The sequence below is a fragment of the Arvicola amphibius genome, chromosome 4 (assembly GCF_903992535.2).
Source record: "Arvicola amphibius chromosome 4, mArvAmp1.2, whole genome shotgun sequence".
In the NCBI taxonomy this organism is placed as follows: domain Eukaryota; kingdom Metazoa; phylum Chordata; class Mammalia; order Rodentia; family Cricetidae; genus Arvicola; species Arvicola amphibius.
In genome coordinates, this window is record NC_052050.1 from 60,694,935 (window position 1) to 60,712,776 (window position 17,842).

The 17,842-nt window shown below is 56.3% G+C and overlaps 1 protein-coding gene across 3 annotated transcripts in view; it reads right to left on the minus strand.

Moving 5' to 3' along the window:
- Positions 1–19: 19 nt before the first annotated feature.
- The window catches only part of Rai1 (retinoic acid induced 1), a 99,628-nt gene continuing 81,805 nt past the window's right edge, over positions 20–17,842 (minus strand). For all 3 annotated transcript variants that reach the window (XM_038327346.1, XM_038327345.1, XM_038327344.1), the window contains 4 exons: positions 9,540–15,084; positions 6,216–6,309; positions 1,388–1,437; positions 20–1,198 (listed from right to left, as the gene is read on the minus strand). In XM_038327346.1, the coding sequence (XP_038183274.1) occupies positions 1,184–1,198; positions 1,388–1,437; positions 6,216–6,309; positions 9,540–15,068 (5,688 nt within the window). In that variant the 5' untranslated portion in view covers positions 15,069–15,084 and the 3' untranslated portion in view covers positions 20–1,183. The remainder of the gene's footprint in view (positions 1,199–1,387; positions 1,438–6,215; positions 6,310–9,539; positions 15,085–17,842) is intronic.

Below are 17,842 nucleotides of genomic sequence, written 5' to 3' on the forward strand. Positions count from 1 at the left end.
GCATCCACAGGCCGCAAACTTCCAAAACAATCGTGGTATCTTTATTGACTTTTTTTTTTTCTGAATGCAATGACTGGTTTTTTTTTTTTTTTACTCTTAAGGAAAATAAACATCTTTTAGAAACAGCTCGATACACACAATCTTCAGTGTGAAGCAATATACTAATAAGAACACTAGTTGTCTTAACATTTACAGTCTTCATATATATTATATATATGTATATGTATACATATATATACACTATATAACGAGGCCAGATATAATACACACGTTTACCATTTTACAGTCATATGTACAGGAAGTTGCAGGGAAAGGGGGGGCTGCATCAGGCCTATTGAAGCGTGGACAGAGCTGAGAACACAAACAGACAAGTGGGGGCTGGCCGTGGTGGTGGCGGCGGTGATGGTGGTTGCACAAGGAAGGGGCATCACTGTAGCCCCTACTCAGGCCAAGGCCAGGTTAGGGCTCTGTGCTGTGGAGCACACGACGCACAGCAGCGACACAAAGAAGCGAGCATGTTCCCAACATATATACATTCTATATAACATATATATAGAGGGGTACACAGGTTTGTACACGAAGTCTAGCACTGTCCCTGCCCACGAGCCGAGCGAGCGGCAGTTCCTGGAACCCATGGCGGTGCTTGGGGACGGTTGCACATCTGCCTAGGGGGTAGCCAGGCCCAGTTTCCTCAAGCTTCCAGACCGGGCTCCAACAGTGGGGTGGAAGACTGGAAAGGGGACAAACAGAAGCAATAGGGCACCGCCCCAGGCCAGCTCATTATCAGGGACCGCATGGCCTGAGCCCAGGTCTGTCATGACTCTGGGAAAGCCTTGGGTGCCAGGGTCGCATTCCCCCATTTGGCTGGACCTCTACAGAAAGACTTGGGTCCTGCCCCACGTTGTCCACCGAGCCAGCAGCACCCTCGGCCTCTTCCCAGGGGCACAGCTTGCATGCCACGTTGTTTCAGAACTTGCAGGGGACTTGCACCCCGCCCGAAGCCGCACGCCCAGGGTCTGGCTGCCCTGTGCCCTGCCCTCGCCAAGTCTGGCCTGGAACAGGTTTTCTTCGCAACCTGGGCCTCACGCCAGCGCCCGAAGCAGCCGGAACCAAGACCCGGGGTGGGATCAAGGACCGGCTGTGGGCACAGCTCCTCTTCCTCGGAGGCTCGGCCATGTAGGGATTACAACGGCAGCCTCTGTGGGAGGGACAGCATATTATGGCCAGGGCCAACCACTGCAGCCCACCCAGCCCTTCCAAGCGAGGCCCAGCAGCCCACTGGGGGACGTGCCTTAGGCTCTAGTGCCCCTTTCTGAACCCTCTGGCGAGGCAGGGAGAAACTGGGTTGGGGAATGGAGTGCGTTCCCTGGGGAACCTGTTCACCTACCTTATGTTTGGGGCACTTCAAAGTAAAATTCTCCTCAACGAATGTGCAACCTGTGAGCAAAGAGAAGTTTCTGTGGCAATGCAGGGTGGGCTGGCTGCCAGTGTTGATTCTGAGCACCCAGGTCCTGCTTAGAACCCTCATTAATCCAAATCACTCATGGGTGCAGCCCCTCTGCCTCTACCCTGATATCCCCTCCCTCTCTACACTCAGAGACTTCCCCCAGCCCACGGCTACGTGGCCATCTCCAGGTCGTCACCCAGCTCCTCTCCCTAGAGCAGAAGGAACTCTCATTCCCTAACATCTCCCCACCCCAATCCCCCCACCCACACACACTGTGTCTTACTGTGCAAGGCCACTACTGTCCCAACATCCTACATGCATAACTGTCACGAGAGGCCCTTGCTCAGAAAGCTCCTGAGCGAGCCTCAGCCTCTGGTTTGTAGAAGAGTCACTGTCTGTTGCTTACTGGGTGCTATAATGGGTGCCCTTCCTCATATTCGAAGACAGTGTTCTGGGTGGAAGGGCTTATTCTTACGAGACAGCAGTGACTAGCTCACAGGTCTTCATGCCTTCCTGGGCAGTGTGCGGCTGAGACCTTGCCAGTTGCCATCCACACAAAGGCCCATCTCTTCTCCCTTCTCTGCGCTGACTGAAGTTCACCTTCCCAGACAAATTCTCCCAGCTCATACTTAGGATGTTGCAGGCCTCACTATATCCCTTCCCTTTTCCTGGCCCAAGAGGAGGGAGGTGACAGCACCCGAGAAACTTGCAGGAGAGGTTGTCTTCTGGGGTCAGTGGCTGGCAGGTGCACTTAGGCACATACATTTGGCTCTGGGACTGGGCTGGACCTAGGTTCCAATACAACCTAACCAGGGTGGTTGCTACTTCCCAGTCAGTTCAGCCAAAATCACCCAACAGTTAAGAGCAGGGACTGGAGACAGGGTAAGGGCAGGCAGCTTTGGGACTGAATACAGATGTTCAGATTGGACCCTATGCTGTGGCCAATGTGCTCTCAGAAGTGAGGGGCAGAAAGGGATGGGACAGATAGCCAGTGGCCACCTTGCTTCTAGCAACCCAGGAGCCTGACACCTAGGAGCAGCTGACCCCATGTGGTGAACTATTCCTGTACTAGCCACGTGGCTAGCTACTCTGGCCTCTTCACTTGCCTGGCTGCTGTTTCCCAGGGCTCCACCTCCCTGACAGCTGTTCAGAGGTGCCTCCCCCCCCCCCCAGTGCTGAGAACATGAGTCCAGTGGGGACAGCTCCAGGGCTGCCTGGCTGCAGGGCAACTAGCTGCTGGCGGTGGCACCCTCTCCTTCCTATTGTGCCCCATCCTTAGCTACATGGCTCTGCCTTTGGCCAACAGAACACAGGTTCCAAAAGCCTTGCTACCTGTTCTTGCAGGGCCCTGCTGCTGTCCCGATGTGCTGGGCCAGCCACCTGAAGCAGCAGCACTGGCCCAGCCCCTGCAGAGCCTGAGGAAGGTGTTTATGGTGCTATGTAAGCCACTGAGCCAGGTGTGGGAAGGGCAAGAAGCTTGACCCCTGCTACTGATGCCCTATTTTCTCACACCCGCCCTGTCCAAATCAGAATCTTTTTGTTTTTCAAGACAGGGTTTCCCTGTGTAGCCCTGGCTGCCCTGGAACTCTCATTGTAGACCAAGCTGGCCTCCAACTCACAGAAATCCATCTGCCTCTGCCTCCTGAGTGCTGGGATTAAAGGTGTGCCCTACAACACCCCGCCCAAACCAATTTGTTAAAGTGGGGACACCAGACTGACATAGCCACTTTCTCATTTTGTCAAGTCCTGTAGACTCCTGTGCCAACAGTCCCTAGGATGTACAGTTACCTGCACCAGCAATCATTCTCTTCTCTTGGGCCACATGGTAGTTCATCAATCTTGATCATGTCAATGTCTTAGTTCCTGTTAGGTGCACAAAGCCGGTTCTACAATCCTACCACTAACAAGCCATGGCTCAACTCATCTGACGCTGTGGGACCTGTATGGAATCTTCCCAGCTTAGATAAAATGGGCCTCTCTCATAAGCACAGTTTTTTCTTATCTGATGGGACAGCATTCATGGTCAACCAGACAGAATTTAGAATAACCTAGAAGATGGGTCTCTGGGTATGCCTGTCAGGGATTTCTTTTTTTGAAAAACAATTACATTTCTGGTGCTTTGACTGCAAAGTACCCTATGAACCACATGTGTTCCTGGTGCCAGTGGAGGCCAAAAAGGGGCATCAAATGCCCCAGAACTGGAGTTTCAAATGTCTATCAAGATAACACGTGAGTGAAGCCGACCCCAGGTGCTCCCGAAGAGCAGCGGCACTGTCTGTCCCCTCGCATGAGGAGCCGTCTCGATTACATCATCGCAATGAGAACACAGACCGGCTGTTCTGTTACTACTATGGTTTTTTTTTTTTTTGTTTTGTTTTGGTTTTTTTTTTGTTTGTTTTTAAGTTTCAAGAGCTTTACTGGGACCTTCCTGAGAGGCCTGTCATTGTCAGGAACCCAGCTCCCATCCCCACCATGCCTACTGTTGTTGTGGCGGAAGGCAGGCGAAACAGAGGTCCTTCTTTAAAGGGGGCTAAAACTGCAGAACATGAGACAGAAATCAGTTCAGTGTGAGCCAGGCCTGCTGTGGAGCCCAGGGAAACTGCCTTTTAGAGTGTGGCGGTCAAGGGGCATTGGTTACTGTGTGTTTTAAAAAGGTTTTATTATTTTGGGAGAGTGGTTCTCACTATGTAGCCTTGGCTGGCCTGGAGCTCATTCTGTAGACCAGGCTGGCCCTGAACGTGAGATACGTTTGCCTTTACCTTCCAGCTGCCAGAATGAAAGGCGTGTGCCATCATGCCTGCCTTAAGTTTTATTTTTTCAAATGTGTATATATATACACATATATACATATATATGTATGTGTATGTGTGTGTGTGTGTGTGTGTGTGTGTGTGTGTGTGTGTATGTCTGAGTGGGTATCTGTGACACTGCAGTAAGGCAAGAAGCCAGAAGAGGGCATCAGATCCACAGGAGCTGAACTTAAAGGTAGTTGTAGGCCATCGGTATGTGGGTGCTGGGAATGGGAATGAAGTGGGCACCTCTGCAAGAGAACTCAACTTCACAGCCACCTGAGAAAGAATCTCACTAGATAGCCCTGACTGACCTGGAACTTGCTATAGAACTCAGGCTGGCTTCAAACTCAAAGACATCTGCCTGCCTGTGTCTCCCAAGGGTGAGACTAAAGGAGTGTGCTACCATGTCTAGTTCCTTCCTGCTTCTTTTTGGGACAGGGTCTTTATTTGCAGCCCCGGCTGTCCTGAACTAAGTAGACCTGCTGGCCTTGATCTCACAAGAGAGCCACAGGCCTGTCTGCCAAAGATGGGATTAAAGGTGTGTGCCACCACACTCAGCTCTGCTCCTTGACCTACCTACGCAGTGTGACCAGCTCAAGAGGCTGCTGCTATGACTTCCCTACTGTGCTGGCTTGTGACCTGCCACCGAGCCAAGCAAATCTTTCCTTCCCTAAGCGGCTTAGGTCAGGGCATTTTATCACAGCGTCAGAACAGTGACCAAGACACCTATCTATTACTGTGGCAGAAACACGGCTGAGCCCGAGGAAGCTGGGCAAGCCTGGCATAGGAGGCAGCCGAGAACGCCAGAAAGCCCCAGCCTCTGTGCGACTGTGGGCGAGACAGCACACGAGAAGCTTGGAGCTAGGGACTGGGCGGATTGCCACATGATGACCTTGGTTTAGACAGGTGGCAGAGGGAGTGAGGTCTTGCTCTTAGGTTGGGTTCACATTCCAATACAGGTCCCCTTGTGATGGAGGCAGAGTCAATGAGCCACTCCTGTGCCCACTAACATCCTTTTTCTATTGGATGTTAGCAGCTCTGCACCTCCAGAACTGCTGGCATCTGAGACCGTGTGGCTACCAGGGTAGCTTGGCTGGGGCTGATGTTGGCCCAGGGCCCAGTGCGCAGTAGCACTGATGGTGGTTCCACTGCTCAGACTAGAGCAAATGACCAGGTCAGGGCTGAGAGGGATGGAGGGCATGACAGCCGCTGACCCAGGAGACTGCTTTCTGGACAGCCCTGCTGCTCACAGCCCACTCTGCAGATGGGGCCCACGTATTAACACTGTGATGCACACAGGAAGAAGTGCCACCACTGCCAGGGACTGGACGCTTTCTTTATGAACGAGGGCTTCAAGGTCTCCAGTTGATGGGTTGGGGCTGGGCTTCCTGGTCCTGTGGCCCACAATGAAGGAGTAGGAATGAGGGTAGGTCACAGGGGCCTGTCACATCCCCACAGACCTGCATGGAGAGCCCCAACAGCCAACACGCCAGCTGGTCTGTCTCCACCTTGACCTAAATGCCCCTAGTTTTATTTATTTTTCTCTATTAAGTGCTGGGGCTGGTGTCTCTGGGCCTCAGGTATGGCACATTCTGTATAAGAGCACAGGACAGTCACAACTAAAACCTATCACTGAGACACACTCTCAGCTCATTTGGTTTAGTTGGTCTATAACCATCCTCTCTTTCTCTGGTGAGTGTTCTCCTATTCCTCCTTAAAAGCCCATGCCCACACACTTTCCTTCCTGAGCTCTTGGCTCAGATCTCTGTTCTATCATATATGCCCCTGCCTACCCCGCAGAGCTCCGGGAAACCCTCACTCAGGCAGGTAGGGACCGACCCATCTCCACCTCTCTGGAACTGCCAAGTGCAGGCAGAGGCCAAGGAAACAATGAGAAAGAGTTGCTTGGGCAGATGAGGGCCCTGGGAGTCACATGGGGTCTGAGCTGGAACAGCTGTACCCAGGCCAGCTCTTACCTGTGTCATTGGCACAAGGGTAGTGGTAGGTGTGGATACATCCTTTATAGGAGCATGAGATGGTCGCCCCGGCTTCATGGCAGCTGGAACATGGCTGAAGAGAAAGGAAGGCAAGTGAGTCCTTGTGTGTTCCAGACACGCCCCATGGCACTTCTGCCACAGCGGCACTGAGATGCCGCAGGGAGGAAATGCCCTCGAGGGCTGGCCCTCTGCCACCTCCTGGGCTGGCACACTGGGTGGGGGACCCTCCTGGGCTAGTGGTGCTAGTCACCACAGTGGCCATGGCTGGCAGTCGCCATCTGTCAGGTGCTGCTGCATGCTGCCTCTGGGGTGTCCTCATTCACTGGTTCCTGCTAGTAACGGCAAGGGGAATGGCTTTCACTGACCCCCTCTTTCCAGATGGTGAGACAGGCCCTCTCCATGTGAGAGAGGGGCACTCTTTCTAGCCAATCACAGCAGATGCACAAAAATGAGCTGAGGGGAAGAGCTGACATATGACCCCCAAGAGGCTGATCTCATGTGAATCTGATGCCCCCAGACTCTGTCCAACCCCTTGCTTGTCTCCATGATTTCTGTTGGGCTTGGAGGCTGTGACAGGGCCAGAATAGGACAATGATGAGATGGCCAACAGGGGAGGATGCCAAACTGAGCATAGGGAGGGATCCAGATGGGTCCCGGGCCAGGCCACCCCTACTCCCAAGCCTGTCATCACGGTGGGCAGTGAGGTAGGAGCAGAGCAGAGGACAGAAAAGGCTCAGAGGCTAAGGGACACTGCACCTGGCGCCAGTCATGGCTGGAATTCCCAGCGCAGCACTGTCTTTTCTAGGCCAGACAACAGAGCTGGGGTCAAACCACAGGCTCCAGAGGCCAGGGGGACCCAGAACCACAGCCCAGGAGAACGTGGCTGCCCTGGCAGGGTGCGTACTGTTCAGACACTCTGCTGGTGGAGTGGCCACTGGAAATGGGTCAGCAAGAGAGGAAGACATCCATGCAGGACTTCCGGATGGGGGTCCCAAGGACCTAGAGCCCAAGGTCCACCTCTTAGCCACTGAAGGAAGATGGAAGACAGAGGGAACCGCGAAGTAGACCAAATCTCTCTCTTGGGAACACTGAGCAATTTGAGGGTAACTATGCCCTCCTCCCTGTGGCAGATAGTCCCAAGTCTCACTCACAGTGGCCCCCGGAGTGCTGCGACGATGTTTGAGGGCAACCATGGCCCCCTTGTGGCAGACAGTCCCAACCAGCTCCAAGGCAGAACTGTTCATTGCAGTTAAGAAGAGACTAACTGAGGCATTCTGGGTGATGATGACCTTGTTCTTGGCCCCAGGTCCCTTAGAGGGGTAGCATGGCTGATCAACTGTGCCCCATTCCTTGGCCCAGGCACCCACACCCAGAGGCCACCAGTCTCCTGAGGATGTGAATCAGCCCCAGGTCCCTGAATTGCAATACCCCCTCTAGCCAGGAAATGAGGTGTACGGTGACAGTGTGGGTGGCTTAAGACCTGGAAGGTGATCATGGCAGCTGGCAGAGTGGGAAAGGCCGTGTCCTGAGTGGGCGCTCACATTCTGGGGTTTGCAGAGGACACGAGGCTTCCTGAAGTGAGATCTGAACCAACGTTGCCTGGTTCCTGGAGAGAGCCGTGCCAACAAGGCCCTGGGGCAGAAACAATGAGCTGGGCTATGACCCCGCAGGTCACTCTTCAAGGAACCTGGGAAACCCTGGTCTATCTATCCCTCAGTGTATTCTGTGAGGCCATGCCATATGAGCCTGTGGCTGTGGGGTACAGCCTGGCAGCAGGTCCCAGCTACCAGTCATGAGCCAGCCAGGCCCACCTCTGGCAGGGACAAGCCTTCAATATGCAGCCAACCTTGTCCAATGAGGACCTTTCCTGGCCTTTCCCGTCACGCCAGGGTGTGGTAGCGTCAACAGGACTCAGCAGTGAGTGGCTCCAGCTCCAACTGTGACTCATACACCCTCCTCAGCTTGACATGATGCTCTGCGCGCGCGCGCGCGTGTGCGTGCGTGCGTGCGTGTGTGTGTCCCCATCCGTCCAACAAGAGGCCAGCAGCAGCGGGCCAGGTCAGGGAGCAGGACCTTTCCCTGCACTCACCAATGTTTCTCCTTGATTATGAGCCCAGTGCTGGGGGGCGGGGACATGAGATGACTGGGTCCCAGCCCCGACCCTCAAAGGAGACCTGGATAATGCAGGGTATCAGGTACCCCACTGGACAGGGCTCCAGTCTTGTTATTTTCTGATGAAGGGAGAGACAAGACTATTTCAGGGTAGCGATGAAGATTAAGTAACCATGGAGCCAGGGAAGACAGGGGTTTGGTGCCTGCATGCTCCATGAACTGGCTGAGGTCCTGAAAGCTGTGCTGGCTGTGTCTCAGGCCGTTCACAGCAAGGTGGACAGACAACAGGACCCAGAGAGTGTATTAGCTATCACCATGGGCAGGAGATGCCTGGAGCCTGGAGCCAAAGGAGGCATCCACAGTGGTTCCCAAGGTCAAGGATGGGGCCTGGACAGAGTGCTTCTGAGGAGCTGGGATGGTAAAGTGTGGGAAGGAGGGAGACCACTGGACAGTCAGGGTCCTCTGAGCTCAGCTGCCCACAGAGGGCGGAGGAGGAGAGAATCACCAGAGTTGGTATGGACACCCTGTAAGGTCAGTGTGGATGAGTGCGCTTGGGAGTCTTGCTGCCCAAGGCATGGTCTGCAGAGACAGGAAGTGGCTCTTGGTCTGAGGAAACTTAGCTGCAGTCACAGCTCAGAATGTTCTCTCCATCCCAGACCTGTGATCCCAAATAGAGCCCTCAAGATCAATGTGTTAATAAGTTAGGTCCTATGACCTTGCCCCCCAGCGCCTGTGGCAGTCCAGCATTCTCTGAATGAAGTGTGAGCTTCAGGGCTTCTGTGGCCAGCTAACCCAGGACCAGCGTCCCAGGCTTTGGCCGCATGCTGTTTAGGAGCTATGCCCAGTGTCCCAGTTCAGGGGAGACCAGGCCATCTCGGCATCCAACTCAGGAAGGGTTTTGCCTTGCCAGGCCCAGCAGCTCCGGTTTTGGGTAGTGTCTGTGTAAGACTGGCCAGTGGAACATAGACCTGAGACACGTACCCTGGGCAGGGCGGATAAACAGGTCCTGCTGTAGCCCAGGAATACGTCAACTTGCCCACACTCCCAGAGGACTCCAGGGCCTGGAGCCTGTTCTCTGGCTACTCGCTGGCTACGGGCACAAGTGACCCAAAGTAAAGCTCCGAAGACACCTTTGTCAGCCTGTCAGCACTTCAAGACCCCAGCCCCTACCCCAGCTCTCTAGCTTCTTACCATGTCCACAGCTACCTTCATGGCCTCCTGTAGCCCAAAGAGCTTCCCGGCCACCAGGTACACCCCGCTGGTCCACACAGCACAGGCCTCATGTACCCAGTGCTCCTGGGTGTCCCCACCGAGTTCTGCAGGGGCCTCTTTGCTGCACTCATGTTTGCGGCTCTTGTCGGCTGGGGCCACCTCCTCACCCCCGTGCCCCTGACCATCACAGCAATAGCAACTCTGCAGCCGCCGCGACAGGCCCCGGGCACTGGTGCGCAGGGAGCCCTGCTTGGCAGGGTCAGGGGGGCCATCAGACCTGGGCAGCCTCCCCAGGGTTGTGGTGGTGGTGGCGGTGGTGGTGGGAGTGGTAGCTATGGCAGCAGCGGTGCTGGCTGCACAGTCCAGGCCTTTGACTGTTCTCTCGGGAGGCAGAGAGGCCTCCTCAATGGTGCCCTCCAGCCGCACCTTCTCCTTGAGTTTTGGTTTCTTTTTTGGGAGGCAGTGTTCAGGGTAGTAAGGGCCACAGAGGTCCCCAAGGTCCTTGAAGTTGGCCGGGTTTTGGCAGAGGCAGCAGACAAGGCAAGAGGTACTTAGGGCCTTGGACACGACAGGCCCCAGATGCATGGTGGAGGAGAGGGGCAGGGAGGGCCTCGGCTGCAGCACAGAGCCTCCGGGGAATGTGGTCAGAGAGGCCCCAGCTGGTTCTGAGGAGGAGGAGGAAGAGGCGGAGGAGGAGGAGGCAGCAGAGGAGGAGGGCTTCCAGTGAGGCTTGGGCTCATCCCCTGGGGAGTTGACCACAGTGCATATGGTGGTGTAAGCATCTCGCTTCTCCACCCGCACAAAGGGTGAGAAGGCTGGGGTGCGGCTGTCTGCCCTCAGCCGCTTGCAAGAAGAAATGTATTTGAGTCGGATTTCAGGCTCCGCAGGATCCAGGGGCAGTACCTGTTGCTGCCGTCTCCGAGTGGCACGTCCCTTACAGGGTGAAGCATGGGTGGTCTTTGCCCGGCCACGGCTGAGGCGCTTCCGCTTTGAGTAGCTGCTATAGCTGGCTTGGCCTGGCTGCTTCTGAGCCCTTGTCTGGGGCTGGCAGGGCCGGCCTTCAGGGGGCTGGGAGGTCGGTCCCAGCTCCTCCGTCTTTGGCTTCTTGCCTCCTCCACCGGAGCTGTCCTCACCTCCACCCTGAGTGCTGCTGGCCCTGTCATGGGTAGCAAGGGTCAGAGTTTGGCCAGGACAGGGCCGCTTCTCCAACGGCCCTTTAGAGGGTCCCAAGGCCCCGGTCCTGCCTTTCCGGCTCCTTTTCTTCGGTGCCCGGGCAGTACCTAGGGATGGCAGGGTCTCCGGGGACATGAAGGCCTCAGCTTTGGGACAGTCAGCAACAGCGGACAGTTTCTTACTACTCAGGAGTTTGCCTTTTAGGGACCTGCTGGCTGGATTTCTACATGATGGCTCAGCCCCTGAAGCTGCTGGCAGCATCTGTCCAGGGCCCATCCCTCCTAGACCCTCTTCTGCCCCAGCTGGACTGCCCCCTGAACGTTTCTCAGGTAAGGCTGGGCTCCGGGGAGTCCCAGGAGGAGCCCCTGCCACTCTGCATGCAAGCTTCTTGAGACCAGGTGAGGTGATCTTCTGTACTATGGCCTCCAGCTTGAGGCCACGGCCCTTTCGGGGTGGCAGCACCTTGGTCCTCACAGCACTGGGCAGGGATGATGGTGCAGCCAGCTCCATGCATGCAGCAGGTGGCTCCAGTGGTGGGGGCGGGGGTGGCTCCCCACTGCCTCTGGGCCTGGCTCTCTGGGGTGAGGCCATCCTCCTCAAGAGGCCAGGAGAGCCCTCGGCCCTCTCCTCCCTCCCATCTACCCCACCTCCATTGCTGCTTCGAAGCATGAGGCTTCGCTTTTTGGTGGGGACAGGAGCCATGAAGGCTGACTTCCTTTTGAGTGTGTGGAGAGGCCGATCTGAAAGCTTGCTCCCTGGTCCACCAGGCTTGGGGACTTTGACCCGCTGGCTCACCCGGCCTTCCTTCTGGGGCCCACTGGAAACCTTGAATGCAGGGGGTAAGTGGTTGTTGGCAGGAAGCTTCTTGGTGGCACGACAGTCTGGGATCCGGCTCTCTGAGGGCCGCCGCCGTTTGGCATGGAAGACCTGTTGGGGTTTGGTGCGAGACCGGAGGACCATGGAGCGCTGGTCCTTGCCAGGGATGCTGGGAGAGTCTGGCTCCTTGGTCTTGGAGCCCATGGGGCTGCTGTCCGAGGCAACAGGCAGTGCAGCAGGGTTGCTAGGGCTGGATGCAGCCTTGGGTGATGGTTTTCCTACCCGCTTGCCAGACTTGAAGGCTGCTCGCTGTTTGCCTCCCAGTTTGTCAGGAGGCGTGGGGGTAGTGGTCAGGCCTGGAGGTCCAGGAGTTTGGGGCTCACTCAGAGCTGTAAGAGAGCGAGTACACATTCTGGGGAGCCCTTCTGACAGCCCCCGGCCTGGGGCTCCAGCCCCTTCTGCCTGTCCCTGGGGGGGTCCTGTGCAGGACTCCGGGAGCAAGAGGTCTTTGGGAAGTGCTGGTACCCTGCACGGAGAGTCTTCAGCCTCAGGCAGCCCCCGGTGCACCCGGCGGCTCCGTAAACTTTTACCCCGCGGCACAGGCTCTTTCTTAGCAATGGGCACCTCAGGCACAGCAGGCTTGTTAGGCTTTGGAGCCAGGGAGCCTTCTGAAGTGGCAGAACTACCTGGGGCTCTCTCCATCTCTGGCCCATCTTCTCCCGGCTTCATATGTGACAGCGAAGACTCAAACCAGCTCTGGACCTTTGATTCAGCACCCACAGAGGGGCCCAGGAGGACAGCAGGCTCACCGGAGAGGTGACATGGGGAGGCCCAGCCAGCCTTGGGGTCCAGGACCTCCTCTGCTTCCTCCTTGGTGCAAATCAGTGGGGCCTTGGGGGACAATGGGTCCTGCAGGCTGGGCCTCTGCTCAGGGCTACCCAACAGTTCGCACAGGGAGGAATACTCCTCTTCAGCCTCCAGGTCCTCCTTCCTGCCAGGGGGTGGCAACAATGGCAGGTCCCCAAAGTCAGTGGAGGAACAGCAATGCCGGCTGTCCTCCAGCCACTGGTCAGCTTTGCCCACCTCAGGGCACTGTAGCAACCCACCCACTTCCTCCTTCACCCCGTCTGCCTCCTGCTGCTTGAAGTCCCCAGCCAGTGAAGCTGCTGGCTTCCCAATGGCATGCTCTTCCTGGAAGCCCAAGCAGGCAGAGGTCTCGTGGGTATCTGCTTTGCCCACATTGTCTGAGCCTTTTGTACCCTGCTCCAAGCCCTTGGTGAGCTCACCAGGGTGGAGGCCCCAGCGAGGACAAGCATCACCCAAGTTCTCCTCTGGCCAGGCAAAAGGGTTGGCACTGTCCACCGAGCTGGCAGCGGTTGTGTCTGGAAAGCAGTCGAAGGCCGCCGCGGTGGGGTCTGGAGTGGCAGCTCCAAGCAAAGGCTTGGTGCCAAAGGACAGGGGACTGGTTGTCTTCTTCGGGTCACTGGTGGCAAAGGCCACAGAAGGGTCTTCAAAGAGCCCTGGGCTGAAGTCCTTGGTGCTACCACCCTTGTCCAGCTGCAAGGGTTCAGGCAGGGCTTCTGGTTCCCCGGGCTGTGACCATGGCGTCTTGGCCACAGCGTCCAGGCAGGTGCTGTGGTTCTCCAGTGGGAAGGGCGGCTTGCCGTTGTCCTTGGGCAGGCTGGAAGCCTCAGCCCAGGCCTTGTCAGCCTTCTCAACAATGGCTTCCTGAAGCCCCAGGATCTCAGAGGCCAGATCTTCCTGGGTTAGGGCACTGAGCAGCAGCCGTGGGCAGTCCCGCTCACCTGCCACGAATTTGGAGAAGCTGTCCAGTGGCAGAGTGCTGTGCAGGCTCTGGAAAGAGTCATCAGACTTGGTGGACATGTCGTCAGGTGAGGTCACAGAACAGGTAGACACGGACTCAGGCTTGGCCTTGGAGTTGTTGTTGACCCTGGCGGGACTGCCACGGGCCTGGCTGCAGTAGAGGAAGCTGCGCTCCAGAGGGTCCTCGGAGCCACTCAGGTAGTCGGCGTCCTGTGGCTCAGCATGCGTGGACTGTGGTGTGCTGCTTGGTGGTTCAGACAGCGGTGTGCCTGCTGGCTCAGCTGAGTAGCCACTGCCCTCGGGGCTACAGTGCTGGCTCTTGTGCTGCTCCGGAGTCCTGGCCACGAGGCTCTTGACCCCTTTCTTCTGTGGCATGGCAGCTTTGGACAGCAAGAGCTGCTGCACGGTATTGGAGATGTTCTCCACCTGTGAGGTGAGTGCCGTGAGGCTCTGCAGGCTGAGGTCTGACAGCAAGTTGTCAGGGAGCTTCTCCTTTTGCAGGGGCTTGCAGTTGCTGACCTGGGGGTCCACAGAACTGGCAGCATCTGTGGGGGATGGGTTGAGCAGGGGCATAAAGTGGCTGTGGTCTGTGATGCCCGTGGGGAAGGCCCCAGTACTAAGCGGCTGCTGGCTGTAGGGGAAGTTCTCCAGGTTGGGCATCAGTGGTGATGGAGTGGAGCTATAGGAAGGGGAGCGACCCACAGACCGTGCAGGGGAGTGGCTGGAGCTGGGGCTGAAGGTCTGGTAATACTGCTCAGGAGTCCTAACAGCTGTGTCCGGCGGACAGTAGCCCTGGCCTTGCTGTCCATAGTGTTGGTACTTGGTGAGGTTCTGGTAGTGGAGAGTTTCCTGGGTGTGGTGCCGGCCCTGGAGTGCTTGCTGCTGCTGCTCGTAGCCAAGGCGGCCCGATTGGTAAGCGTGAAGATTCTGGACCCGTTGCCCTGGGGCCAGGCTTGCGTTGGCACTCATTGGCCTGTCATGAGGCTGGGCAGACGGCGCTGTGCAACTCTTGTAGGAGTGGGCCCCCTGGCCGCCACCCTGCACTGCCGGGGCGAAGCTGGAGGAGGTAGGGAAGGACTGAGAATGCTGGGGAAAGTGGCTGCTCTGGGGGAAAGGCAGAGCGGAAGCCAGGTCATTCTGTGCTTTCTGCCTTTGGAGTTTGGGGTAAGCCAGGGGCTGCTGAGGCTGTGGTGGGGGGGCATGCAGGCTGTGAGTCCGGAAGGGAAGTTGGGGGCCCTGCTCAGGGTACTGCCTGTTTGGGGGCACCACCGTCTTCTTCATCAAGTTCTCCTCATATTTGCTCACTGCCCCTGGCAGGGGCTGAGGCTGGGGAGGTGGTGGCTGTGGGCCCCCCCAGGTCTGAAGACCCTCCTCGCCAGAGTAACGCCCTGGGTAGGGGCTGCTGTCCTGAACATAGCTGGGGAAAGCCGGCCTCCCCTGCAGGGACTTGCTGCCTCGGTGGTACTTGTCTGCAGCTGCCGTGGCCACTGTGCCAGAAGGTGTGCCAGCGCCACCCTCATAGCCTGTATAGGGCTGTGGGTTGTAATAGTCCTTGGCCAGCAGCCGCTGACGATCACAGCTGAGCCCAGCCTGACCTGGCTGCCTGTAGTTCTCCAGGCGCGATGTCTCCTGTGAGGTTTGTGGATAGTTTTGCTGTTTGCCATGGAAACCACACCTTTCTCGAAAAGACTGCATGACTCGGGCCAGTTATCTGTGAAGAGAAGGGATGGTGCAGAGGGAGAACAATTCAGACGGGCCATATTCCACTCTCTCTGCCCCAGCCAGCACCCCTCCTGGCCACCTCCCACCAGCTATGCACACACTGACAACCTCTGGGTCCGGGAGATGTGCTCTGAAATCCTGCTTCCACAGTGCCTGCAGCTGAGCCATGCTAAGGACACCTGCCACTGACATGCACAGTCCAAAACAGGCTGCACGCAGCAAGTCACAGGAATGGCTACTCCAGGTCACTCTTGCCAGCTCCTCCCCTCTGCCCTCTTGTCTGTACCACCACGCCCAGTCCTCATAGACAGTTCAAATTAGCAGAGCGATTCCACTGCTCCCTGGGGCCCTACTGGATCCCATAATCTCCGTCTTTGTGTAGCCCTACTTAAGCATGACCCAACCACACGAGGTACCCATGAGGACCTCTCCCCAGTTGGGGAGAGGCTGCTTGCAGGCTGCTGTGATGGCACATACAGGAATCCACACATGTACAAAGGACCTATCAGGCACATGTACATGCACGCTCACACACACCTCCCCTGCAGTGCCATCTGGACTCCGTCCCTTCTGGCAGATGTTGACTGGGGGCTGTTAAGCCAACTGTCCACACAAAGCCCCCCTCCTCTGACTCCTGGGAGTGAAGGATGGCAGCACCTGCCTCCTGTTCTCGGTATCATAGGTGCATAAACAGATTATGTGGTCCAGAGTGTGGGATGAATACTAAGAGGGGACAAAGACGCAGTGCCCTGGCCACTGGAGAGCACACTACCCTGACTCTCCTGTCCCCTCCCGCTGAGCTGCTGTCACAAGGCCAGGGCTGGTGGAGGCAGCCATGACCTGGAGGACAGGGGCAGGTAGTGTCTCATCTGCCAGGAGGGCAGGGGCTTTTGTGGATAGAGTCACAGCACAAGTTTCTGTACCTCAGTTTCCTTCAACTGACTGGTTACCCCAGAAAATCCTCAATGGTGGAAGAGAGGAATATCACCAAGTTTTGGCCTATGCCCCACATGCCAGGGCTTCCAGGCCATCATACAGGCTGAAGGCAGGAGGTACACCGTTTCTGGGACTAAGCGGCTTAAGCCCCCAGGAGGGAACTGGGACTTTTCAGCTCTTGTTCCAAAACATAAGAGGGAGGTGTGGCCTGCCTTAGACCACAAAGGTTTCTGGGGGTTTTGTTTGTTTGTTGAGAAGTAACTGTGGGGGTGGAGAGGTAGGTGCCTCACAGTGAAGACAAAGGTGTGAGAGGTGGGTGTGGAGAGCTTGCACTGGCAAGGAGGTCCAGCCTCCCTTGGTCTCCATTCCACAAAGGTGCCTTCCTTTCTTAGTCTTAGAATTGACCCAGGGAAGGGAGCAAAAGAGGAACAGGGAATGCTCAGGCATCCAGACAACCCAAAGCTCACTGCAGCAGGCCAGACCCAGCTGCCCCTAAGCAACTTTTCTCCTCCCCAGACTGTTAAAGGCCCCTGCCTGCCCCACTCCCAGCTCATTACACCCCTCTCTAACCCCTCACTAAGAGAGTGCCCACCTACCCTTTGGATCTACTTCACTCCAGTCCTGTGGTTTAGATGAAATACCCCAGGCTGTGCTAATCCAGAGGGGCTGGAGGCAGCATCTCTCCAGGTGGGTGGCCTGGTGCCTCCTGCCCCCACCTTCCAAGAGCAGAGCACACTCTGGATGTTGGTGGATGTCACCCCTGTTCAGGACTGCTGGTGGGCCACTTCCAAGATCAGTACACGAAATGACAGTTTCCTGTCCTCCCTGGGTGTGTGTTTATACGTACAAACCCGGACTGCTCTGAAGGCTACATCTGCCTCCCTCATATATCTGCACAAATTACATTTCGGCTTTTATTAGTCCCAGATCACTCTCATTTCCTGCTGAGTGTCCTGTAGATATCATTAACATTTCTACGGCTGGAGTTTTGTGTGTGTGTGTGCGTGTGTGCGCGCGCGCACACACACACACCTCCCCCCACCTCCATCACCACATTCCCAAAATGCATTACCAGAGACATTATCTAAAAAGAGGGGGAGTCATGAACAGTGTCCCTGCCCCATCTAATCAGTCCAGCTGCTGCGCCTTTTAATTTCCCCACACAGGATTACAGGCTGGCTTCCTGATGCACACAGGCAGCTGGATGTGGAAGGCATCTATCTCTAAGAAAAGACAGTTCAATTAAAATCCCAGAGGCCCAGTGCTTGTTGGAGGACACAGGCAGAAACATGTGCCCCAGCACCAGCCTCCAACCCTGGCAGAGGGAGGGACAGAAACAAAGGCTCAGGCATGGTGGTATCCTAGCTGCCGCTTGAAGCTGCAGAGGTCTTGCTGGCTCTGCCAGGAGAAAAGAGGGTGCTGCCTCTTTAAGAGCCACCTCAGGCTTGCTGTGGGCTCTGTTGTTATTAATTATTGTGATTATGATTATTTTTCAAGAGCACCAGGAAAGGACATGGAAGACAAGAGGGGGATAGCAAAGGACTAGGGAGACAGACTCAGAGAGCAGACTGAGGAATGAATTCCCCCACAGGTAACGGTGACCTTTCAACATGGAGGAGAGAAGCAGCTGAGGTGGCTGGACTAGTAGCCATAAAGGTTGGGAAAGGGAATCTTGCCCCAGCTTCTTCCCCTCCCCCTTCTCCTGGGAACTTGCCAAGACTTCTCCTCAGCCACCCTGGCAGAATCTGGCAGGCAGCTGATGGGAATCCAGAGCAACTCTCTTTGGCCCTAGCTGCATGAATACTCCAACC